At 49.8% G+C, this 26674-nt stretch overlaps 1 protein-coding gene across 1 annotated transcript in view; it reads left to right on the top strand.

Annotated features, from left to right (window-relative positions):
- Window positions 1-11316: 11316 nt before the first annotated feature.
- The window catches only part of TSPAN16 (tetraspanin 16), a 33799-nt gene continuing 18441 nt past the window's right edge, over window positions 11317-26674 (top strand). The window contains 1 exon segment of the mRNA XM_036282221.1: window positions 11317-11385. Within this exon segment, the coding sequence (XP_036138114.1) occupies window positions 11317-11385 (69 nt within the window).

The following is a 26674-nucleotide window of genomic DNA, read 5'->3' as shown; positions in this document are numbered from 1 at the left end:
TCTCTCTCTTCCTCCCTCCCACTCTGTCTGAAGATAAATGAAAAAATATCCTGGGTGAGGATTAAAAAAAATGGCCCAAGTCCTCCCCATGGCCCACAAGGCCCTGTACCGCCTGCCCTGTCACCTCCCTGCCCTTCCTTCCTCCTGCTCTCTCCTTTGAGCATTCAGCTCCAGCCACACCAGCCTCCTTGTCCCACACGCTGTTCACCTCAGGGCCTTTGCACTTGCTGTTTCCTCTGCCTGGAATACTCTTCCCCCTGCTGTCTACAGGGCTCCTTCCTCATTTCTCTTTCAGGTCTCTATTTAAAGACCATATTCCCAGAGACACCTTCCCTGACCACCCAGTAGAAAACGGTGCCTCTCTGCCCTGCTTTGTTTTCCTTCCTGGTACATCTCTCCACTTGACATTTCACGTTAGTTTACACATCTGTTTGTCATCGCTGCCCCACACATCTCCCCCACGCACCGCCACAACCGGGAGGATGTCAGCTTCAGGCAGGAAGGTATGCTTGTCTGCCTTACTTACGTCTGTGTCCTAGAACAGAGCTTGCCACATAGAGGTTACTCAATAAATCAACCTAAGGCTCAGAGAAGTGAGGCCACCTTAAGAGGGCCATTTAGCAGGTAAGTGGCAGAGCTTGGATTTGAACCCAGCCCATGTGAGTCCAGCCCTAACCATCCCGTTTATGCCTACCTCGAGGCAGAGAAGAGACTGGGTGGCAGAACTGACCTGGGATCCCACCCAGGCAGCTCCAGGCCAGGCAAAGCTCTGTGCTATGAACCCAGCCCGGCTTTATTCTCTCACTGGTCCATGACTACCATTTTACAGACGAGAAAACCCAAACTCAGAGAAGTGGTTATTTATCCCCTGATGTTACCTTGGAGACAACTGTGGCACAAAACTAAGTGCTCATATTCTGGGGTCAGACAGGCCTGGGTTTGACCGATGTGTATAAAAAGGGGGAGGTGATGCTGAAAGCTGAGGGATGAATAGAAGTTTGGTGGACACAGACCTTGCCATTGAGATCCTCGCAGACTCTGCTCCACATCCAGATGCCTTTGTCAGTTTTCTCTGGAGGCTGCATAGAGCAGGGGAGACGTGCCTGAGAATTAAGGCCTCCTGGGAGCAGCCCACAGTCAGTGGCTGATGGGGGTGGCGTGGGGGCTGCTGAATCAGTCCCCAGCTCCCTTGCCTGCAGGTGCATGTCCTTCAGGCTATCTCCCAGAGGTCCCAATTGCCAGTTGGTCTAACCAGCCTTAAAACTCCCTTTATTAGCTGCCTTTCCTTCCCGTCTCACTTCCTTTTACTGACTGAATTGTGCCCACCCCACTCATATGTCAAAGCCCTCAGATGGAGCTGTATTTGGAGACAGGGTCTTGAGAGAGGAAACTAAGTTAAAACGAGTCAAGTGAAGCAAAGCCACCAGGGATCTAGAGGTGGCTTGGGTAAAGCAGAGGGTCTCAGAGGACTGGGGTCAATAAGCCAGAGCCAGCGATGCTGAGAGGAGAGGGCTCCAGGAGGGTTAGGACCAGACCTCCGGGCAACAGAAGCCCCCGCGCTCACTCCAAACACTGCTAAGAAAAAGCTTCCGGATGTGGCCAGGAGATCCCAAAAAGGGAACTTCCTCTGTGGCTTCAGGCCACAAAGTAAGGTCACAAATCATTTCTTTAAAGCAATAAGGAAAATGAGCTGACCTGACTTCAGCCTTCCAGGCTGGGCTTCTCCTCCCTCCTCAGTCTGTCGAGTTTACCCCCAGGGACCTTGGGCTCCCTCAGCCGGCAGCTCTCCTCAACCCCAGCTCAGAAGCAAAAACTATTAAAATTGTTTTTAAAAGCTTTACTGAGATATGATTCATATACCAACCATACAATGCCCTATTTAAAGTGTACAATTTGGTGGCTTTTAGTATGTTCGCAGATATGTGCAACCTTCATCATCTCAAAAACACAAAACAACCCTGCACACTTTTGCTTTCACTCTCTTCTCCCCTGTCCCTTGTACCCCGAGCCCTAAGCAACCAATAACTTATTATTCTGGGTTTTTATGTAACTGGAATAATACAATATGTGGTATTGTGGCTCAGTTGGTTGAGTGTCATCATGCCCTGAGAGGTCGCTGGTTTGATTTCCAGTCAGGGCACATGCCTGGGTTGCAGGCTCCATCCCCAGTAGGGGGCGTGCAAGAGGCTGTTGATGGATGTTTGTCTCTTGTTCTCTCTCTCTAAATTCAATAAAAACACATTTTAAAAAATAAATGTGGTCTTTGCATCTGGCTCCTTTCACTTGGGGAAATGTGTTCAGGGTTCATTCTCATTGTAACCTGTGTCAGAACTTCGTGATTCTCTCTCTCTCCCCCTCTCCCTTCCTCTATTTCTAAAATCAATAAAAACATAAAAATAAAAAAAATTAAAAAATGGTCACCTTGCTCTGGTCAGTTTGGTTCAGCGGCTAGAACATCGGCCGATTGACCAAAGAGAAGCAGGTTCAATTCTGGTCAAGGTCAAATACCCCGTTGAGGTTTGGTCCCCAACTCTGGTCAGGGTCATGTGTCTCTCTCACATCAATGTTCCTCTCCACCCCCCTACAACGCCCCGCTCCATTCTGAAGATAAATAGAAAAATATCCTCCAGTAGAATTAAAAAAAAAATGGTCACCTTAAAATAATAATAAAAATTCCCTGGCTGGTGTGGCTCAGTAGTTGAGTGTCGACCCATGCACCAAGAGGTCACTGGTTTGATTCCCAGTCAGGGCACATGCCCAGGTTGTGGGCCTGATCCCCAGTGGAGGGCATGTGGGAGGCGGCCAGTTGACGTTCTCTCTCATCGATGTTTCTATCTCTCTCTCCTTCCCTCTCTCTCTAAAATCAATAAAGAAATTTAAATAATAATAATAAATAAAACAAAAGCCCTGGCTGATTTGGCTTAGTGGTTAGAGCATCAGCTGGAGGACCGGAGTGTCTGGGGCTCAATTCCTGGTCAAGGGCATGTACCTGGGTTGCAGGTTCGATCCTGGCCCCGGTTGGGGTCATTCAGGAGGCAACCAATCAATGTGTCTCTCTCACATCCATGTTTTTTTCTCTCTCTCCCTCTCTCCCTTCCACTCTAAAAATCAATAGAAAAATATCCCCAGGTGAGGATTGACAAAAATAAGCAAATAAATAAAATGGACTCTCCCTTTCTAGGTTGCTATCAATTTTTACAATGTTTGGGTGTTTTAAGATTTGTTTGTGCTTTAAAAAATTCTGATAGCCCTGGCCAGTTTGGCTCAGTGGTTGGAGCATTGGCCTGCGGTCCGGAGAGACCCGGGTTCGGTTCTCGCTGGGGGCATGTGCCTCGGTTGCAGTTTGTCCCCGGCCCTGGTTGGGTTGTGGGGGTGGCGGCCGCTCAATGTGTCCCTTTCGCGTTGATGTTTCTCTCTCTCTCTCTCTCCCTCCCTCCCTCCCTCCCACTCTATCTGAACAAAAAATGGAAAAATGTCCTCCGGTGAGGATTAAAAAAAATAAAAATTAAAAAAAGGCTTAAAAAAAAATTCTGATAAAATATATATAACAAAAAATTTGCCATTTTTGGCCCTGGCAGGTTTGGTTCAGCGGTTAGATCATCGGACTGTGGACCGAAGAGTCCCGGGTTTGGTTCCCGCTAAGGGCATGTACCTTGGTTGCAGTTTGTCCCTGGCCCTGGTTGGGGTCGTGTGGGTGGCAACCACTCGATGTGTCTCTCTCACATCGATGTTTCTCTCTCTCTCTTCCTCCCTGTCTCCCTCCCATCTGAAGATAAATGCAAAACTGTCCTCGGGTGAGGATAAAAAAAAAAATTGTCATTTTTACTATTTTTAAGTGTGCAGTTCAGTGGCATTAGTTCCAGTCACAATGCGGTGCGACCATCACCACTATCTATTTCCAAAAATTTTCATCACCCCAAGCAGAAATTCTGTACCCATTTAGCAATAATAACTTTCTCCCCTGCCCACCCCCACCCTTGGTACCTTTAGTTTACCTCTATCTCTATAAGCTTGCCTATGGTAGATATTTCATATAAGTGGAATCATAGCATAAGGTACTTTTGTGATGAAAAAATGGCTAGGCTTCATTTTACTTTTAAATAATGGAAGCTAGACATTGATACCAGCTGCTCCATTTATCCACATCAAACACATAAAGGGGGTCTGGTGATGCCCTGAGGGTATTCTGGTGTTCAAAGGGCCAAAGGTGAGGAGTCAGAGGCTACCCCTGACAGACTCTGGCTGCCAGGCCCAGAAGGAGGAGATGGCAATATAGGTCTAAGGCTGGGCTTCCAAATGGGACAGCTGTGGGTCTGAAGTCCCCTTGGCCTCATGGAGGTATGAGCACTTCTCAGCCCAAGGAATAAGGGGTCAGACAGAAGCCCATCAATAATGAACTATGTTGCTTTTCAAGTGATGAGATCCTTGTCACCCAATGTCCTCAAAAAGAAGCCAGGTTCAATAATTGCATTGTCTGTTTACACATCTGGATCCCTAAAATATCAGAGTTCAGGACGGCAGACACTGTGTCTGTCTTGTTTGGCACAGTGGTTGGCATACTCTGGGCACTCATTGGATGCTCGTTGAATGAATTAATGAATGGGGAGACGCAACCCATCAGAAAGAAGCCCTGACTTTGGATCCAGATGACCAGGCTTCAGATCTCTGCAGTGTGACCTGGGGCATGCGGTTCTCCCCTTGTGCCTCTCTCTGGTTCTCCATCTGTAAATTGGGTGCAGCCACACCACCTCCAAAGATGGGAGGGAAGATTCTAAACTGTTTGTTAAGTGCCGGCATAGAGTAAAGGCCTCAAGAAATGTGTACACCAACACTTTAAGATCTTTTAAGAGAGAACCACAGAAAAGAGTCTCAATGCAGGTTCAGCCAGTGTGGCTCAGTGGTTGAGCATTGACCCATGTGCCAACCGGTTGCTGGTTTGATTGCCTGTCAGGACACATGCCCAGCTTGTGGGCCCAATCACCAGTAGGGGGCGTACAGGGGGTGGCCAATCAATGTTCTGTCCTGTTGATGTTTCTCTCTCTCTCCCTCTGTCTTCCTTTCTCTCTAAAAATCAATTAAAAACAATTTTTAAAAAAGTGTTTGAATGCAGCTTGCAGAGGAAATTCCTGTGCTGGGCAGATTGTTTTCCCTGACCCCTGAGATCCTGGCTAAGTATTGCGTCAGAGCTGGTTTTGTTTCTGATAATTCTTCTTCATTGAGAGCCTAGCTTCCAGTCTCCTGCCAGGCTCAGCAGGAGCATCCACGGAGCTGGTGAGAAAACCCTGCCAAGGATGCAGAGGCCCCAGCAAAGACAGTCATTCAGCATCTTTGACCTTTCAATCCCTGGTCTCTTTTTACAAACAATCATAGCATCCCTCCATTTTTTTTTTTTTTTTTAAGTTTTTTATTTTATTTTGTTTTACTTTTTCTTTATTGATCTTAGAGAGAGAGGGAGAGAAAGCTAGAAATATCGATGAGAGAGAACATAGATTAGCTTCCTCCTGCATGCCCCCTTCTGGGGATTGGGCCCATAAATTGGGCATGTGTCCTGACCAGGAATCGAACCAGCGACTTCTTGGTGCATGGGTGGACGCTCAATCACTGAGCCACACCAGGCAATATGCACAATTTTAAAAAGATGACAATTCCGGTTGGCATTGACTGAGGGCTAGCCCAGTGCACGGAGCATATTGGGGAAGCCTTACAGTATCCCTGGGAAGCAGATGCCATCATCATCACCTTTTGGCAGGTAAAGAGACTGAGGCCCCTGCCAGGTGAATGCCATGGTTTAAGTCACTTGGCCAGCCAGTGGGACAGTAAGATCTGAACAAACAAGTGTTAAGACTCAACTCCCTGACAATATGGCCTCCCTCAGGTGTTCACACATCAAGCTCCATCTGTCTAGAGTTGTTTGGGAAAGATGAAAATGTTTCTGCTTTTATGGGGAGGTCAGAGTCAGATTTGTTTTTTATTAAGGTGAAATTCACATACATAAAATTAACGCTTTTAAAATGTACAATTCAGTGGCATTTAGTACATTCTCAATGCTGTGCACCTCCACCTCTATCTAGTTCCCAAACATTCTCATCACTTCAAAAGAAACTCTGTCCTTATTAAGCAGCCAGTTCCATTTCCCCCTCCCTAGCCCCTGGCAACAGCACAGCTACTTTCTGCTCCTACAAATTTGCCGATTCTGGACATTTCATACAAATAGAATCATAGAACATGTTGCCTTTTGTGTGTGACTCCCTTCACTGAGCATGATGTTTTGGAGGTTCACCCACATTGTAGTGTGTGTCAGAGATTTATTTATTTATTGATTGATTGATTGATTGATTGATTGATTTTTTATCCTCACCTGAGGACATTTTTCCATTTTTTGTTCAGGTAGAGTGGGAGGGAGAGAGAGGAACAGAGAGAGAGAGAAACATCGACATGAAAGGGACACATCGAGTGGCTGCCACCCACACGATCGACCAGGGCCAGGGACAAACTGCAACCGAGGTACGTGCCCTTAGCGGAAACCGAACCCGGGTCTCTCTGGACCGCAGGCCGATGCTCTAACCACTGAGCAAAACCGGCCAGGGCAGAGTTTTATTTATTTTTATGGCTGAATAATATTTTATTGTGTGGATAGATCACAACTGGTTTATTCATTTATGTTTTCCATACACCTGACTCTGCATCTTATTTCTTCTCCTAAGAGACTGTCACTCAGAAATCTTCTCATGCCAGTACCTGAGTACTGTTAGTACTTGGCACTCATTTTCTCAGCTACGGAGTAACCCTTAGGTCTGAGTCAGCTGGGACCATTGTAACAAAACACCATAGACTTTGTGGATGAAACAACAGACATTATTTTCTTATGGTTTTGGAAGCTAGACATCTAAGACCAAGGTGCCAGGGTTGATTTCCGGTGAGAGTCCTCTTCCTAGCTTATAGCCGCTGTCTTCTTGCTGTGTCCTCATTCAGCATTTCCTCTGTTCTTGCACACAGAGATCTCTGATGTCTCTTCCTCTTCTTATAAGGACGCCAGTCCTATTGGATCAGGGCCCACCTTTATGACTTCATTTAATCTTAATTACCTCCCTAAAGGCTTTTTCCATACAGTCACATTGGGGGAATTTGACTATATGAATTTGAGGGAAACACAATTCAGTCCATTATGCCTTTCTGTGGTTGGATCCTGTCATATTTAACCAGCCCCCTTGTGAAGGGCACTTAAGTCATTTGAATTCATTTGGCAACTCAAACTAGGTTTTAGAGGAGGTATCGGCAAAACTATATCCAGCCACCTGCTCTTGTAAGCGACATTCTCTTACTGTTTACATCATGACATGGCTACGGGAGGGAGGGAAGAGAGAGAAAGAGAGAGACATCAATGTGAGAGAGACATCAATGTGAGAGACACACATCAATTGGTTGCCTCCTGAACTGGGGATTGAACCTGCAACCCAGGTACATGCCCTTGACTGGGAATCAAACCCTCAACCCTTCGATTTGAGGACCAACGGTATAACTTCTGAGCCAAATCAGTCAGGGCATAAATGAAAATTTTAAAACCAACCAGCCAAACAAAATCCCTAATGGTGAAAATGCCATCTGCTTCTTTTTTCAATTGGTATCAGTGATTGTTGCTATGGTCCTCTACTGTCTCATCAAAGATTTTAGCCTAAAATGTCACAGCTTGGCAACATCCATGTGTTCATCCTTGGCTAGGGCTGAGAACCCCAGAGTGAGTGAATGACCAGCCTCGGCAGGCAGGCACTTTTCTTTCCTGAGTCCAGACTTTTCTGTTGGGAGGTGGATTCTGATTTGTTACCCCCCCCCCCAATGACTGTTATTAAAATATCTTAAACCATAAAATACCTCTTGTCAGGGGTGGATCCAGGTTTCATGGGCCCTAATCACAGAAATATATCAATGCTGCAAATTTTACATGAACAGTTGACCAGGTGAACCTATCTCCTGAGACCCATGTTGTTGTTGTTGATGACAAACTCATTAATTTAAGGACAGTTCATGGACAAACATGGGCTATTGACATAAATTAGTGTGTGTGTGTGTGGTTAAGACACTCCCTTTTCTTGGAAATTGTGCTTTTAAGAAACATCTCCTAAAATATAAGGAAGGAGACCCAGCATGTGGAGAAATAAATTAAGACTATGGCAACCCACTCTGAGTCCTGTTATTAAGAAAATATTGCCCGGCCAGTGTAGCTCAGTGGTTGAGCATTGACCCATGCACCAAGAGATCACTGGTTTGATTCCTGGTCAGGGCACATGCCCAGGTTGTGGGCCCGATCCCCAGTGGGGAGAATGCAGGAGGTGGCCAATCAATGTTCTCTCTCATCGATGTTTCTATCTCTCCCTCTCCCTTCCTCTCTCTAAAATCAATAAAGAAAAAATAAAATAAAAAAAAAAACAAAAAAGAAAATATTGACGTGTCTCTTGTGTTATTTCTACAATGGTACTTAAATGTCCCCCTAATGGATCTATAGCACCAGTTCAAGAGGAGATTTTCACTGTTTTCTAGAACCTTTTAGCTGTCACTAATAAATTGATACTGGTTTCCTGCATGCTTTCTTAATAAATGGCTTGTATTTGTAATTTGCAAGATGTCTGCACAATTGTCTCCTCGCATCAATTCAGAGGGTGTGTGTTGGGGGGGGGGGACTTGGAGGGTCCTTGTCTCTCCATTTTCTCGCAATTGACACTCTTGGAGCTTTATGACACTCGCGAGCTGAGCGGCTTTTCTGGGGGACGCAAATTCATCGCAAGGAGACGCCAGACTCGGGGCACTCGTAGCGCGGCCGCGCATCCGCTGAAGGCCGCCAGAGGGCGCGCGAGACCGGGACCCGGCCGCTGCCTGGCGGTAAAGCCCGGGGCGGGGCCACGGCCGCAGGGCCGCAGAGAGGGGCACCTTAACGCCGCACTCAGGGTCCTCCTTTCCCCAGTTACCATCCAGGTTGCTCCCCTCGGCGGTAGGCGCTCCACCGCCCTCTATATCCACACCATCCTGTCTCCCACTCTCTCAGCCTTTATCTGTCCCTCGTTTTCCCGCTCTCCTTTGAGTTGCTGCTTGCATCCCAACCCTCCTTTGTGTCCCCCTTTCTCCACCCTCCTTTGCACATTGCATTTTCCCATGCTCCCTTTCACCCTCATTTTCTCTTTCTCCTTTGTGCCCCCATTTTGGTGCCCTGCTCTTATTTTATGTTATTTTATTTTTATTTATCTTTTAAAAATATTTTTTTTATTGATATTTTTAGAGAGGAAAGGAAAGAGAGAAACATCGATCAGCTGCCTCCTGAACGCCCCCTACCGGGGATCCAGCTGCAACCCGGGCATGTGCCCTGACCCGGAGTCCAACCAGGACCTCTCAGTCCAGGGGACAACGCTCAGTACACTGAGCCACACCTCTCCTTATTTTAAAAGGCCATTTAGGCCCTGGCCAGGTAGCTCAGTAGGTTAGAAGTTGTAGGTTCCATCCCTGCTCAGGGCACATACAAGAATCAGCCAATGAAGTGGAACAACAAATTGATTTGTCTCTCTCTTTCTCCCTTTCTCTCTCTCTCTAAAATCAATTAAAAAACAAACAAACAAAACCATGTAGAGAAAGATGTGGAAGAACATACTCCTAGCTGTCAACGTGGCCCGAGTGCCAGGGAGAAGACAGTTCCTCTTTCATGAATATCTTTCTTAGTTCCATTGTTCTAAGAAGCAGGAGATTTGACAAACAGTCATTAGATTAATTCAAGTGTAAAGTATTTTCTTTGAGCTGGGCCCTGGGGGTCACAGAAGATTCTGAAAGCCCTGAGTTCCCCAGGACCTGGACATGGATAGACACACTGCAGCCCAGGGCTGGACAGAGGGGGCACAAGGTTGGTGTTGCATGGACTTAGATGCAGTGGGATCAGGCAGACAATGTGGGTTAGGGGCTGTAGGAGCTGGGCCTGGGAATCTGCCCACATGCACATTGTTTTGCCCGAAATGCCCTTTCTGCCTCTGTTATCATCAAGAAAGTCCCAGTGAGCCCTGGCCGGTTTGGCTCAGCGGTTAGAGCATCGGCCTGCAGTCCAGAGAGACCTAGGTTCGGTTCCTGCTAAGGGCATGTACCTTGGTTGCAATTTGTCCCCTACCCTGGTTGGGTCGTGCAAGTGGCAGCCACTCGATGTGTCCCTTTCACGTTAATGTTTCTCTTTCTCTCTCTCTCTTCCTCTCTCTCCCCCTCCCACTCTGTCTGAACAAAAAAATGGAAAAATGTCCTCGGGTGAGGATATAAAAAAAAAAAAAAGGAAGTCCCAGTGATCAATGACACATGGGCTCATGGACAATAGCTTCACCAGCTTTGGCTGAGCAAGCCTCAGATGGAGAAAGGATGGGTTCTTGGGGAGGGGGCACAAATTCCCACCTTCATGACAGTCTTGGAGCTTCAAAGCCCAGCCTTGATCTTGCTTCCTGTGTGGCCTCAAACAGTTATATTGGCCTCTCTGAGGCTTGGGAGACGGGTGAACCAAATGAGCTAATGTGTGGGCAGGGACTTTGGGGACCCAGTGGCTTGTAGTTAGATTCATTCATTCCTTTTGATTCATTCATTTCACACTGGTTTCTTGAGCACCTACTATGTACCAGACTTTGGGAATATAGCTGTGAATAGGACAGCCAAGGCCCTTTCCCCCTTAGAGCCCCCAGGTCTAGCAGGGGTCATCAACCACATAAGTGGTTAGTGCTGAGTACTCTACCCCAGTGGCATCTAGGGGTATCAGGATGGCACACCATATATATATATATATTTTAGTCCTCATCTGAGGACATTTTTCCATTATTCAGATAGAGTGGGAGGGAGAGAGAGAGAAACATCAATGTAAAAGGGACACATTGAGTGGTTGCCACCCACACGACCCAACCAGGGCCAGGGACAAACTGCAACCGAGGTACATGCCCTTAGCGGGAACTGAACCTGGGTCTCTCTGGACCGCTGGCTGATGCTCCAACCACTGAGCCAAACTGGCCAGAGTGCACACCATACATTTTCTCCCACTGTTCATGTGTCCTGTTTGGAGGAGCCAGCAGGAAAGTAGTTTGGGGCACCTGCTTCTCGGGTACCAGGAGCCTTGCTCCAGTATCCAGTTGTGATGTGATAAAGATTTATGACTGAACCTCCTCCCCTGCAGTGATCAGGCAGCCAGAAGAGAGAGGAATAGAGCAAGTCAGCTTTAGTGCTCCCCCACCCCCCGACCCCTACCATCTCAGGAAACATTAGCCCAGAGGTTTAGGAAGATGCTGACTTAAATGTCCAGGGCACCTGTCTGCCAACATGACTGAAATACACACTCCTTATTCTTCCTTGAAGAGACTGTTATCTTTCCTCAATGGCTTCATGGCTGTAAGTATGTCACAAACCAGGCCCCCAGGCTTCGCAGCCCTTCCTCCACAGCTTACTCCCTCGAAGACAGAAATAAGTTGATCCAAATTCATTGGCATCCAGATCTGTGGTCCCCGGTGAAGCAGGAGGAATGTAGGGCAGGCTGACGAGGAGGAGGACATGTTGGGAACAGGCGTAGCCTCCAGTGACCCAGAACTGGTGAAAATTACGGAAGAGTGTGATCTGGGAGCCCAGAGTCAGTGGAGGGACAGCTTGGCTGGAAGTCAAATCCTGCAGAAAATGAAATTGTTTGGGGAGGATAAGAGGGAGTGGTCATTTCTTGGTCTCTTTAAAAATTTCAAAACATTTTTTTTCTTATTATAAAAATAACTCAAAATGTGCATTGTTCAAGAAGTAATTGTTTTCATAATGGAACAGTAAAAGGAGAGGCTACCGGGAAAGAGAAGGATATTAACTATCACTCCTCCTCTTTTCACCTGTACTTCGACATTTTGATGGGAATTAAAGGGGACACTGCATTTAAAGGGCTTATGCCTATTATGGGCACATTGCTCAATAAAAAATCATCATTAAATCCTTCCAGACTTTTCTATATACCTTTTAAAAACAGTGTAACACATGTGTAATACTTTCAAGAATAAAGATAACTTTTTTTAAAAATCCTCACCTGAGGATATTTTCCTATTTATCATCAGATAGAGTGGGAGGGAGAGAGAGAGAGAGAGGGAGAGAGAGAGAGAGATATAGATGTGAGAGGGACACATCGACTGGTTGCCTCCTGCAGGATGAGACTAGGGCTCGGATGAACCACAACCAAGGTACGTGCCCTTGACCGGAATCGAACCCACGACTCATTGGTCCGCGGGCTGATGCTCCAACCACTGAACCAAACTGGGCAGGGCTAAAGATAAATTTTAAAAAATAAAATAAAAATAGAGTAACAAGCATGGGATGCTATTAGTTTACAATCCACTCTTTTTCCTTTTTAATAAAATGAACTTTAACCCCCTTTTGGAGTAGACTTTAGTTTTTAGCGCAGGTATATAGGTTCACAGCAATAGTGAACAGAAGATAGATTTCCCATCCATCTCCTGCCCTACAGGTGCACAGCCTCCCTCTGTTGTCAACATCTCCACAAGAGTGGTGTATATGTTATAATTGATCAACCTACATTGATACGTCATTATCACCCAGAGTTTACATTAGGGTTTACTCTTGGTTTTGTACATTCTATGGCTTTTGATGACATATCTATCATTTTAGTACCATATGGCAGTGATTTTCAACCTTTTCCATCTCATGGCACACATAAACTACTAAAATTCTGCAGCACACCAAAAAATATACTATATTTTTTTGCCTAGCTGACAAAAGAAATAGGTATAATTTTGTTTACTCACACTGAATGGCTATTGTTGAGTTGGCTGTTGTCATTTTTTTTGTTTGACAGTCTCAGGGAACAGAGGTCAGTGCCTCTGACTAAATGGTCAGGTGTTGCATGTTTTAAACATTCTCGCGGCACACCTGCTGAAAATTGCTGCCATGTGGAGTGGTTTCACTGCCCTAAAAGTCCTCTGTGCTCTGCTATTCATCCCTTCCTCCCCCTAATCCCTGGCAACCTCTGATCCTTCTATTGTCTCCCTAGTTTAGACTTTTTCAGAGTGTCATATACTTAGAATCATACACATGTAGCCAGATTGGCTTCTTTCACTCAGCACTATGCTTGCAAAGTTCCTTCATGTCTTTCCAGGGCTTGATAGCTCATTTCTTTTCAGTACTAATATTCCACCATCTGGATGTCCTAGTTTATTTGTCCATTCACCCGCTGAAAGACATTTTGGTTGCTTCCAATTTGGGCCAATTATGAATAAAGCTGCTAAAACATTCATGTGCAGGTTTTTGTGTGGACATAAGTTTTAAAGATTTATTCGCAATGCTACATTTATTGCATTCTCTTAGAAAACAGAGAACTGTTTACATACCCAATTTTTATATATATATATATATATATATAAAACTTTATAAAAATTATGTGTAAAGGACAAACACATGACCTTGCCCCCTGGATTTTAAGGGAATGGCAAGAACTATCTGCTAACAGATAACCACTGCATTGTATAGATAACCATTGCTTTGTGTACACCGAAACTGATTGTTCCCTCAGGCATAACAGCTAACTGCAAATACCTGCTTCTGTACGTGCTTGCTTGCTAGCATAACTTTAACCCAAATTCCTTAACAGGGGCTAAGACAACTATATCAGCAACCCACCCCCTGAGCTCGGGGCTGCTCTCTCCTCTGCGTAGGATGGGACAGTTGCCGTGCGGCTAATAAAGCTCTCTTAATTTGAACCCAGTTTGGAGTCTGAGTCTGGTCTGTCTCGTTGGTCTACAACATTTGGAGGGCCCAGCGAGATAGACAAACAAGGTCCCCCACTTTGGTGGGTTGACCTCCTCAGACTCCAGGAGACTGGTCCATCCCAGGATTGGACAGGTGGCCAAGGGGAAGGCCTCGGAGAAGACGTTCCTCCACGCCAGACGCCATTCTGCCCTGGAAATTGTCTCTACTCCAAAATTCCATCTAGAGAGCATCTGAAAACCCTGGGCCCAGGTTCGGTTCAGCAGACGGGACGTCCCTCGGTAAGTCTGTTTCTGAAAATTCTGCAGAGTAAGGGGAAGTGGATCTGCTGGACGCAGCAGGGCCATAGCGAGATGTTGCTTTTGGCCCCGGTTCGGTTTGTCTGTTTTTTTTTGTCTGTCTTATTTGTTTGTCCTTTTGTGTTTTGTGTTTCTGTGCTGTGCCCACCTGTGTCCTTCAAAATGGGTCAGGGACTTTCAGGACCTAGGACCCCTCTTCAATGTCTCCTTAATAACTTCTCAGACTTTTCCAAGTGCGCCTCAGGTTACAGCATCTCAGCAGACCCTGGATTCTTGAGCACTTTGTGCGAATGGGAGTGGCCCACTTTCCGGGTCGATTGGCCCTCCCAGGGCACTTTTCACTTAAGCTCTTTGTTCGCAGTTCGAGGCGTCATCTACGGGACTCCCGGACACCCAGACCAAACTCCTTACATCGATGTTTGGATTGACATAGCCACTGACAAGCCTAATTATATTAAGAAATGTTCGTGCCCTAATAGGGAGAAGATTTTAATTGCCCAGCTTCCGCGGAAGCCTCAGAAGCCCTCGGCTCCTGCTCCCTCCCAAAGGCTGTACCCTGTTCTTTCAGGTCCCCCGGAAGACCCCCTCACTGACCCCGTGGGGCCACCCCCTTATCGGCCACCGCCACCTGCTGCCATTGCTTGAGAGGCTGAAGCCCTTCAGCCGCTCAGTCCTTCCCATACACGTGGCGGCACCCCGTCTAACCCTCCTCCGCAGGCGCCAGACTCCTTGGCTGCCGTCCTGCCCCTCCGTCAGGTTGCTCCACCACCGGGTGGAGACCAGACCGGCCCTTCATGGTTTATGTCCCCTTCTCAACTAGCGATCTGTCTAATTGGAAACAACAGAACCCTTCCTTCTCTGATAAACCCCAAGGTTTAATCTCTCTCCTAGAGACAGACTTCCACACCCATCAGCCCACTTGGGATGACTGTCAGCAATTGTTGCAGGTCCTGTTGACCTCCGAGGAGAGGGACAGGATCCACAGGGAGGCAGTAGAATTCATCCTTGGGTCAGACGGCCAACCCCTCACAGGTCCTGCCTCCCAACTACCCGACCCAATTGGGACCCGAACACTGATCAAGATAAGGAGGCTTTAACCCAATACCCCAATCTCTACTCCAGGGCCTCCGCGGAGCTGCCAAGAAGCCAACTAATCTGTCTGAGGTAAGCGAGACTGTTCAAACCGCAGGGGAATCCCCAGCGGCCTTTCTTGAACGTCTCATGGAGGCTCATCGCCTCTTTACTCCCATAGACCCGGAGGCCCTGAGAATAGACGGGCAATTAATATTGCTTTTGTCACCCAGTCGGCCCCAGACATTAGGAAGAAACTCCAGAAATTAGAGGGTTTTGAAGGAAAAAATCTTAATGAGTTAGCTGAAATAGCTCAGAGAGTATTTAACAACCGGGACAACCCAGAAATGGCCAGTACTAAAAAAGTCACAAGAGTAATCATTGCCGCTCTTCAAGAGAATCAAAAAGGGCAACGGGGAAATAGGCCTAAAAACACAGGGCCAACCCCACGGAGACCTAGGCAACGATCTCCGCCACTTCTTGTGACCCTAACCAATGTGCCTACTGCAAAGAATATGGTCATTGGAAAAAGGACTGCCCTAAGAGGGGGCCCAGCAGAAACCTAAGGACCTCATCCTCTTGGAAGACACTGAATGGGGGGGTCAGGGCTCCTACAGATTAGGTCCCCGGGAGCCCAAGGTAACATTACAAGTTGGGGGCCATCCTGTTGAAATTCTAGTTGATACTGGAGCCACCTTTTCTGTTTTAAAGCAGACCACAGGGCCACTCTCATCTGAGAAAACACCAGTTGTAGGGGCAACAGGGAAATCCCAATCCTACCCTTGGACTACAGCGAGAATAACTGACTTAGGCAAAGGAACTATCACTCATTCCTTCCTAGTCATGCCGGACTGTCCCTACCCTCTCCTTGGCCGAGATCTCCTCCAGAAATTGCAGGCCATGATCTCCTTCAAACAGGAGGGCTCCACCCTAACCCTCGGGGAACCGGCAGTCTCTCTCCTGCTCTCTGTGCCCCTATCCGAGGAATACCTCCTACTAGAGAAGCCTTTTAAAGAAAACTCTAATGCTGTCCTCGAAAAATGGAAAAAAGAAATAGCGGGGGTTTGGGCAGAAACTAACCCCCCTGGCCTAGCTAAGCATCAGGCTCCAGTTAGAGTACAACTAAGCAGCAATTCGGGTCCGCCAATACCCGATCTCTGTAAAGGCCAAACTAGGAATAACTACGCATATTAATAGACTCAGAGAAGCTGGCATTTTAAAACCTTGCCAGTCGCCTGGAACACTCCCCTCTTGCCAGTTAAGAAGCCTGGGACTGAGGATTTTAGGCTGGTCCAAGATTTAAGGGAAGTAAACACTTGGGTGGAAACCATCCACCCCATGGTTCCGAACCCTTACACGCTTCTGAGCCTGATCCCGCCTAGCCGTGTTTACTATACTGTCTTGGACCTCAAGGACGCCTTCTTTTCAATTCCTTTATCGCCTCTCAGCCAACCCATCTTCGCCTTCGAATGGGTTGATCCGGAAGGGGGATTCTCAGGACAACTGACCTGGACCCAACTGCTTCAAGGATTCAAGAACTCTCCCACCATCTTCGATGAGGCCTTGAGCAAGGACCTCCAACTGTTCCGGGAAAGGTACCAACATGTCACCCTGCTACAGTATGTAGATGATTTGCTTCTAGCAGCCGCTTCTCTTCCTGAATGTGAGGAGGCCTCGAAGGCACTCCTACTAGAGCTAGAACCCTTAGGATATCGGGTCTCAGCCAAGAAAGCTCAATTATGCACCACCACCGTGACCTACCTAGGTTATGAACTCAAAGAGGGAAAACGATTGCTCTCCAATAGCAGGATATAGGCGGTCATGAAAATCCCTACCCCCACAACAGGTACGGGAATTTCTTGGGGCTGTAGGGTACTGCCGCCTCTGGATCCCTAGCTTTGCCGAGATCACTAAGCCTCTCTATACCAGCACAGGGGGAAAAGACAATACCTCAATCTGGACTGAGATAGAACAAGAGGCCTTTGAGAAACTAAAAATGGCCTCAATGTCTGCACCCGCCCTAGCTGGGCCTGATATCGCTAAACCCTTTCAGCTCTTCGTCTCTGAGACTCGAGGCATTGCCAAAGGGGTCCTAACCCAGTCATTAGGGCCCTGGAAGAGACCAGTTGCCTACTTATCTAAGAGATTAGACTCGGTAGCCTCCAGCTGGCCCAGCTGCCAGCGAGCCATAGCAGACACTGCTATTTTAGTTAAAGATGCATCCAAGCTAACCCTAGGGCAAGGCCTCCAGATTGTTGGGGCACACTCTGTTGAGGCTCTCCTCAGGAGCCCTCCGGACTGGTGGATGTCTAATGCCCGGATCACCCAATACCAGGTACTCATCTTAGACTCCTCCTGAATCCAGTTCCTGAAGACCTGCCCTCAACCCAGCTACCCTGCTGCCTGACATGACCCTCAGGCTCCCCTTCATGATTGCTCAGACATTCTTGATGTAAGGTAGCCAGGTGCCGCCGGTGGGAGGTGGGAAGAAACCAGAGAGCCAAACAGCCGAATAAGCAGAAATCAGGCTTTATTGGGTACACTCCGGGCGGGTTCACAGACTCGGGGGGTTGAGTCCGAGAAGCCGCGCCCGATGCTGGGGTTTGTGATTTTTATATCTGCGCCTGTGGCAGAGGGAACTTGTTGTTAGGTTAGGTCCTGAGGGGCTACGCATGGGGGCCCCCTGGAATGTGAATCTATTGTCCCGGAGCGAACAGTTCCTGGACTAGGACAGGAGAATGGGACAGGAGTTGATCTATGAGTTCAGGGCAAACAGTTCCTGAAACAGGGAGGGAGTTTAGGTTGGGTAAGCGAGGTAACGGCTGAGCAGTTTGCCTGGTGCCAGTTCCCAGGCTCTCGGACATTCCCGACTCTGTGATATAGGAACAGGGGCCAGGTCGTCTTTCTGACTACTTCCTGCTGGACGGGGGCGGCGTCAGGGGAGGGGTGCCGAGTCGGTGTGGTCCGAGTCCCGGGGACTGGTCAAAGGCTGGTAATGTTGTAGCATCATTTGGTGGACCTCTATTGTCCGTGTGAGCTGTGCGAATCGGTCCTGGATGAAGCGGAGAAAACAGGGGGCAATTAGCAGTATAATTATTATGATGATGGTTGGGCCAAGGAGGGGGAGGAGTAAGGAGTACATGGAGGAATTCCACCAGGAGGAGGCGTCTACTGAGAACTTTTGTTTTTTTTTAGTTCTGAACTTAGCTGGTGGAGGGTTTCAATGCGGGTTTCTACCAAACCTGATTCGTTGATATAATAGCAACATTCTTCCCCAAGAAAGAGACAGGTTCCTCCGTGTTCCGCTGTGAGGAGGTCCAGGGCCCTTCGATTCTGCATCGACAGCTGGGCCAGGGAGGTGATCTGCCTCTGGAGAGAAGCTAGGGACTCAGCCGAGCTGTCAATAGCAATCTGAAATTGAGATTCTAAGCGTTCTGAGGTGACTAAGGAGTGTGCCAGGGCACCCCCTCCCAGTCCAGCAGCGACAGCCGAGGCTGAGAGGGAGAGTCCCACTAAAAGGGGTAAAAAGATTGCCCGCTTTTGTTTCGGGTTGTAATATATGTATTTCTGTTGGAATTCGGCAGGTGTGTAGACCATGAGTTGGGGGGTTAGGGTGACAGGCAGGCAGAGAAGAGTGGGATCCAAGGGGGTCGAGAGAGTTTTCGATAAGGTATGATTACACCAGAAGAAATAGCCTTTAGGGGCAGTTAAGTTGAAAGTGGGAGATTGTGTGACATTGCAAAGGTTGGATGGACTGTTACTGTAACAAAAGGGAATTTGAGAGAGATCAGGAGGCATATATAGGGCTACATCGGCAAGAGGAGTCATAAGTTTTGGTGCGGTGGACATCCCGGAGCAGTTGAGAGCGATGGGATAAGGGACCGCAGTCAGAGGAGGTTTTCCTAAGGTTGCACACATTAAACAAGATGAGAGGTTGCCTGCCCCAGTGAGATTGGCTAGTATTAGACCTTCCTGGAGGAGAGAGAGCCATGAAAAGGGGGAGGTTTGGGCAGCTAATTGTCTGGTGAGTAGGGATTCCTGGGTCTGGATGTCATCGTGGACTCCGCCAGTAAGTTGGACTAGGGCTCGCCAGACATAAATGTGGGAAGATGGCATATGGGAGTACCTAGAGGTGTATACGGCCCCCCTCTGAAGGGTCACCCATTTGGAGTCAGTCGGATCAGAAATAATGAGGGAGAAGGACTGTGTGCGGTTCATGGTGCGGCGATAGAGGGAGATTCCTGATGGGGATCGGGGGGTATTGGGCCTCTGGGCTGCATGAATGTTGCAGCTGCTCCATTGACATCCCATGCAGGGATGCCAGGGGCTGGAGGGGGACTGGCAGTGAGTAGGCTGATCCTGAAGGAAGCAGACTGCGGGAGCCCATTGGTTCTGTGTGAAAGGGTTTTTGAAGTCAGTGAAATTTAGGAAGAGAGGGCTTTTGCATCCCGTGGATGGGCAGTCGGTGGTAGTGAGTAGCCATCCCTGGTGAAAGGGTTTTTGAAGTCAGTGAAATTTAGGAAGAGAGGGCTTTTGCATCCCGTGGATGGGCAGTCGGTGGTAGTGAGTAGCCATCCCTGGGTATAGTGTCCCTCTGGATTTTGACAGATTTTAACAAATCCAGTCGTGGAATTTTCTGTGAGATAAAATCTCCAGACAAAGGCCTTAGTCTGGGGTCCTGCGTTTGAGTCTGAGAGACAGAGGACCAGTAGGAGTAGCGGTCCAAGGGGGGTCATCCTGAGGGATGGCCTTCTTTATCCTGGAGAGGTGAACCCACGTGGAGATGCCCAGGACCTTTGCTGCTGATGGGGTGGTTAGGACGATCGTATAGGGTCCTTCCCACTTAGGAGCAAGGGGCTTTGGGGAAAGGGTCTTTATAAAAACCTGGTCCCCTGGGGCGACCCGCTCCGTCGTTCCTGCTCCTGGGCTGGGCTCAGGAAGGGTGGAGTTAGCGTGTTCCCGAAGGAGGGAGCGGAGAAGGGAGAGGTAGGGAAGGTATGAAGCCAGAGGAGGCGGGTGCGATGGGGATGGGGCCGACAGGAGGAAAGGTCGGCCGTAGAGGAGTTCGAAGGGGCTCAGTTGGGAAGGCCCCCTCGGGGCAGCCCTTAGGCGGGTCAGAGCCAAGGGGAGAAGAGTGGGCCAAGACTGACAGAGCTCTAAGCTGAGTTTGGTCAGATGTTCTTTGATGAGTCCATTGGCCCTTTTAACTTTACCAGACGACTGAGGGTGGTAGGCCGCATGCAGTTTCCACTGTATGTCGAGGGAGGTGGAGACAGCTTCTATGACCTTGGAGATGAAGGCGGGCCCGTTGTCTGACTGGATGGAGGTAGGCAGGCCAAAGCAAGGGATGATGTCCCGGACCAGGTGGTCAGCTACAGTCCCCGCAGTTTCTGAGGTGGTGGGAAAGGCCTAAATTCATCCTGAAAAGGTATCAACCATAGTTAAAAGATATTTAAGATTTTTGTGTCTGGGCATGTAGGTAAAATCGACCTGCCAGTCTTGTCTGGGGAGATGGCCCCACATCTGGTGAAGTGGGCGACGGATGTGGCAGACCCCCTGGCTGTTTGTCCTGGAACAGGTGGAGCAGGAGGAATGGACGGCTTGAATGGTTTGTTGGAGGAGGTTGGGGTGGAAGAGGGGAGAGAGGAAATGATAAAGAGCCTTAGGTCCAATATGTAGGGACTTGTGGATGTCAGAGATTATCTGGTATCTCTGAGAATCTGGGAGGATGAGGAGGTTGTCCTTGAATGCCCATCCATCCTTGAGCTGGATTTCTGGGGAAGATTGAAAAAGGTCTTGTTCTGTGGAGGAATATTGTGGTCTGTATGTTTTTGAAAGAAAGCATATAGCAGAGGTGGGGTGTGCACGCGCTATGGAGCGAGCTGTCTTATCGGCGAAGGCGTTTCCCTTAGCAACAGGGGAATTGGAGGTCTGGTGGCTTTTGCAATGCATAATGGCCACCCGCGAAGGGAGTTGGATGGCCTGAATGAGCCTAGAAATGAGTGTGCCATTGAGAACAGGCGTTCCCTTGGTCGTGAGGAAGCCTCGTTCCTTCCAAATCATACAGTGGGAGTGTGCGATGAGAAAGGCATATTTGGAGTCTGTGTATATGTTGACTGTCTTATTTTTGGCCCAGATGAGGGCTCGGGTCAGGGCGACTAGTTCGGCCTGTTGTGAGGTGGTCCCTAAGGGGAGGCTGTTAGCTTCTATGACCTGGGTGTCAGAGACGATGGCATAGGCGGCCCGCCGGGGCCCCGGGGGTTCGGAGATTGAGCTGCCATCTATGTAAAGGGTATGCTGGGCTTCTGGCAGGGGATGGGCCATTAGGTCGGGTCGGGGAGATTTAGATTCCTCTAAGATTTCGAGGCAGGAGTGTGTAGAGACGGGCAGGTCAGAGACAGGAAGGAGGGTAGCTGGATTAAGAGGGCTACAGTTGGAGAGGGTGATAGAGGGGTTTTCTATAAAGAGGAGGTGGTACAGCTGGAGTCGGGAGGGCCCAAGATGGGCCAGAGCCTGGTGTGAGAGAAGGTCTGTAAGGCGATGGGGAGAGAAGACCTGTAATGGTTGTTGGAGGTTGATTTTCAGAGCCTCGGTGGTGAGATCGGCTGCAGCTGCAAGAGCTCGGAGACAGGGTTGCCATCCGTGAACCGTGGGGTCCAGCTGTCTGGAGAGATAGGCTACCGGGACCAGAGTTGGACCCGTCGGTTGGGCTAAGACTCCAAGAGCTAAGTGGTGTCTCTCCTCAGTATATAGGACAAAAGGTCGTGAGGGATTAGGTAGGGCCAGGGCCGAGGCTGAGCAGAGGGCCTTCAGGAGGGCCGAGAAGGCCTGGCGAACAACTTCGGGGGATGTCAAGGGCCCCTCGGGCGTTTCTTTGGCTGCCAGATAGAGGGGTTTGGCTAGAAGGGCAAAGCCTGGGACCCAGTGGCGAAAGAAGCCTACCAGTCCCAGAAATGACTGGATTTCTGCCGCCGAGTTAGGGGGCTGCAGGCCCCGAAGAGCCTGTAGCCTGTCGGTGGTAATGGCTCGATGGGTCGGGGTGACTAGGAGGCCAAGGTAAGTGACAGACGAGGTGGCTATTTGTGCCTTCTTGGCGGATACCCGATATCCCTTGCTGCAAAGGAAATTCAGTAGGAGGGTGGTGGCCGTGAGGCAATCGGCCTTGGTTGGTGAACAGATCAGAAGATCGTCTACATATTGTAAAAGGGTGGAGGGAGTTAAATTGCAAGCAAGTAGGTCTGCAGCTAATGCTTGTCCAAATAGGTGAGGACTGTCCCGGAATCCTTGGGGGAGGACCGTCCAGGTCAGTTGTTGAGCGGTGTTGGAAACAGGGTCCTCCCAGGTAAAGGCAAATAGGAAGTGGGAATCTGGGTGGAGGGGTATAGTGAAGAAGGCATCCTTGAGGTCAAGGACCGAAAAATGGGTGGTGGTAGGGGGAATGTGAGAGAGAAGGGTGTAGGGATTAGGGACTACTGGGGAAATGGGGACGACCGCCGCGTTGATGATGCGGAGGTCCTGAACAAGGCGGTACTGTCCCGAGGCCTTTTTAACGGGGAGAATGGGAGTATTACAAGGTGAATTGGTGGGGATCAGGAGGCCTTGTGTCTTAAGCCTGGTGATGATGGGCAGGAGTCCCATCCTATGAGCGTGTGAGATGGGGAATTGCGGGCGGTTAGGAAAAGAAGATGGGTCTTTGAGTTTAATTAAAACAGGAGTGTGGTGGGAAGCAATGGTGGGGGTATCCGTGTCCCAGACCTCGGGGTGGACTCCAGGTAGGAGCTGGACGTTGGGGTCTGGGTCAGGCTCAAGGTCGGGGCCTGGCACCAGTGCCAGCAATAAGGTCTGTTTCGGGGAGAATGAGATGCTTGCCTGGAGTTTGGACAGAATGTCTCTCCCCAGGAGGGGGACTGGACATGAGGGCATGACTAGGAAGGAGTGGGAGAACGGGTGACCCTCAAATAGGCAGTTAAGGAGGGTCGTTCGTTGTGGGGTTGAGGGTGATCCATCAATTCCCATGACCGAGACCTGGGAAGGAACTGTAAGGCCCGAATGAGAGGGAAGGACAGAGTAGGTAGCCCCCGTGTCTACCAAAAAGGAGACAGACTTACCCGCTACCTGGAGCGTGACCCTGGGCTCAGCGAGGGTAACCGGAGTCGAAGAGCCAGGGCCCCCTCAGTCGTCCATTAGCCCCAGCAGTTCTAGGGCCGGGAACGTCTGGTTCTCAGTCCCCCTGCATTGAGGTGCCGAGGGCTGAGCCAGGGTCGGGCAGTCCGACTTCCAGTGGCCCATTTGTTTGCACTGAGGGCAAGGCTTGGTGGGGGGCCTAGGCTGCGGACAGGCCTTCGCCCAGTGGCCTTCCTTTCCGCATTTGAAACAGGCGCCTGGGGGCGTGCGCTGTCCTCCTTTGGAGGTCAGTCTTTTCGCCGGTTCCCCTGCCGGCCGGAGGGCCGCTACCAAGGCCCGGGTCTGGAGGCTAACTTTCTGTTGCAGCCGCGCCTGCCGGGCTGCTTCAGCCGTCTCCTCCCGGGCGTTAAAAACTTTAAAAGCCATTTTTACCAGGTCTCGGATGGGAGTCTCAGGGCCCTCTTCAGCCTTTTTTAGTTTTTTTCCTGATATCTGGGGCGGACTGAGAGATAAAGTGAGATGCTAGGATTGTGGCCCCGTTGCGGGACCCTGGGTCTAGGCGGGTGTAGCGAACCAGGGCCTCCTGCAGGCGGTTGAGAAAAAGGGCCGGGTTCTCTTCGGGGAGCTGGGTAATTTCTCTCAGTTTGTCATAGTTAACTATTTTATTGGAGACTGCGTCCATACCCCGAAGGAGGTATTGGAGCATGAGGTTCCGGCGCGGAATATTAGATCCAGGGCCGGCCTGATAGTTCCATGCAGGATCGTCCTGGGGAACTGCTTCATTGCCGAGGGGGACAGTATTGTCTACTAGGTGGTCTCTATCTGCCTGCTGCCTGGCGGCAGAGAGGATACGCTCATGTTCCTCAGGGGTGAGAGTGGAGGTGCAGATTACTTTGATGTCATGCCATGTCAGGTCATAAGTCTGGGACAGGTATCGGAACTCTCTGATGTAGGTTGAGGGGTCAGCTGAGAAGGATCCTAACCTCTTTTCAATCTGAGAGAGGTCCTGGAGGGAGAAGGGGACATGCACCCGCACCAGTCCTTCTGCCCCAGCCACCTCGCGGAGAGGGGCCAGGACAGCAGGCGGGGGTTGGGGAGTGCGAGATCGGGTATGGGCTGCTATGGGAGAGTCGAGGGGGTCAGCGGGAGGTGGGGCAGCCGGAGCCGGGTCAGGACCAGGGGGGTCTTCTCTGAGGAGGGTTGGGGGAGGCGATAGGTGATCAGGGAGGTCATCAGGCAGAGAGTAAGGAGGGGGATCTATAGGAGGTGCCTTTGGAGGAGGGGAAGTCTGGGCTAGGAGAATCTGGAGAGTAGAGCAGTGTGAGCAAAGGTCAGGGCGGGAGCGGAGGTCCCAAAAAGCCTGAATGTATGGGATCTCAGAGTCCTTTCTGGTCCGCCGGCAAAAATTGGCCAGGTCCCGGAGGACATTAAAGTCGAAAGTACCTGTAGGTGGCCAGTGAGACTGGTTGTCTAGGGTGTATTGAGGCCAAGCGACCTGGGACAAGAAGATGAGTTTCTTCTTGTGGAGGGTCTGAGAGTATCCCAATTTGGAGAAATTTATAAGAAGACATCCCAAAGGAGTCTTAGGGTCTATTTTGGATTCGGAGTTTCCCATAATTTAGTGGCCTTCCGGAACCCTAAGTGTCGGAGGAGAAAGGGTATGAGGGAGGCGTCCCTTCCAGATACCCGTCTCCGGATAGAGATAGAGGGGTGACTGAAAGGCGTCCCGTTCAATCAGTCCCCCTATATAGACTCCAGGAGTCGTGAGGGGAGGGCTCTCGGCTTGGCCAAGTCTAGGACGAGAGACCCCGGCGGGGACACAGGGGTCCGGCAGGAAGGGAAAGGGATCCAATTACTTACGGTTGCAAGCCGTATCTGCAGGGAGCTCCGAATTCAAAGCGGTGGAGGGCGGCACGAGGCAGGGAGAGAGAGAGGGGGGACTCTCGCCTCAGCCTGCAGGGACTGAGGCGGGTCGCAAAACCCCTCCCCCGGGTTTCGGCACCAGATGTAAGGTAGCCAGGTGCCGCCGGTGGGAGGTGGGAAGAAACCAGAGAGCCAAACAGCCGAATAAGCAGAAATCAGGCTTTATTGGGTACACTCCGGGCGGGTTCACAGACTCGGGGGGTTGAGTCCGAGAAGCCGCGCCCGATGCTGGGGTTTGTGATTTTTATATCTGCGCCTGTGGCAGAGGGAACTTGTTGTTAGGTTAGGTCCTGAGGGGCTACGCATGGGGGCCCCCTGGAATGTGAATCTATTGTCCCGGAGCGAACAGTTCCTGGACTAGGACAGGAGAATGGGACAGGAGTTGATCTATGAGTTCAGGGCAAACAGTTCCTGAAACAGGGAGGGAGTTTAGGTTGGGTAAGCGAGGTAACGGCTGAGCAGTTTGCCTGGTGCCAGTTCCCAGGCTCTCGGACACTTGAGACTAACTAACCTGAGGTCTGACCTAACTGACAACCCTCTCCCAACTCCAGAGCATGCTCTCTATACAGATGGGAGCAGCTTCATCCGGGAAGGAGTCCAATATGCGGGAGCAGCGGTGGTCACACAAGATAAGGTCATCTGGGCCCGGGCACTAGGGCACGGGACTTCATCTCAGAGGGCTGAACTAATTGCTCTCACTCAGGCTTTAAGATGGGTGAAAGGCAAGTCAGTAAACATCTACACTGACAGCCGGTATGCCTTCGCCACAACCCATGTCCATGGGGCCATCTACCAAGAAAGGGAACTCCTAACCTCAGGAGGGAAACATCAAAATCTTGCCCTCCTGGAGGCCATTTGGCTACCAACAAAAGTGGCCACTATTCACTGCCGGGGCCACCAGAACTCCAACACCCCTGAAGCTAAGGGGAACGCCTTCGCCCATCAGACAGCCAAGGAGGCTGCCCTAAGACCAGTGGGGCCACTAGAGATCCTTCCGGTCCTTCCAGGGAAAAGCCTCCCCAAAGAGCCCTCCTATACCCAAGAGGAGGAAGAACTTGGACGGAGGCTCAACTGTAACCAGGGGCCTCGAGGCTGGAGGCTTCTCTCCAATGGGAGGATCCTCTTACCTGTGGCCCTAGGCCGAGAGCTGATCTCTCAGCTGCATCAGGGCACCCACCTGGGCAAGACTACACTCTCCAGTCTCATAGCCCGGGACTTTTATGTCCCAAACCTCAACAGATGGACAGAATCTGAAATAAGGAGATGCCCTCCCTGTGCCCAAGTCAACTCTCACCCTCGGGAAACAACAGATCTCGGGACCCGAGAACAAGGCACGGCTCCTGGTGACCACTGGGAAATTGACTTTACTGAGGTTGCCCCTGGCCAATACGGCTATAAATATCTGCTTGTTTTCATAGATGCCTACTCCGGCTGGACTGAGGCTTTTCCTACCAAGAGTGAAACTGCAACCACGGTAGCCCGGTTACTGCTCTCTGAGATAGTCCCCCGATTTG

This window comes from Molossus molossus, unplaced genomic scaffold (assembly GCF_014108415.1).
Source record: "Molossus molossus isolate mMolMol1 unplaced genomic scaffold, mMolMol1.p scaffold_m16_p_4, whole genome shotgun sequence".
Lineage (NCBI taxonomy): Eukaryota > Metazoa > Chordata > Mammalia > Chiroptera > Molossidae > Molossus > Molossus molossus.
Note: the sequence above shows the minus strand (reverse complement) of the source record. Positions and strands in the feature narration are given on the sequence as shown.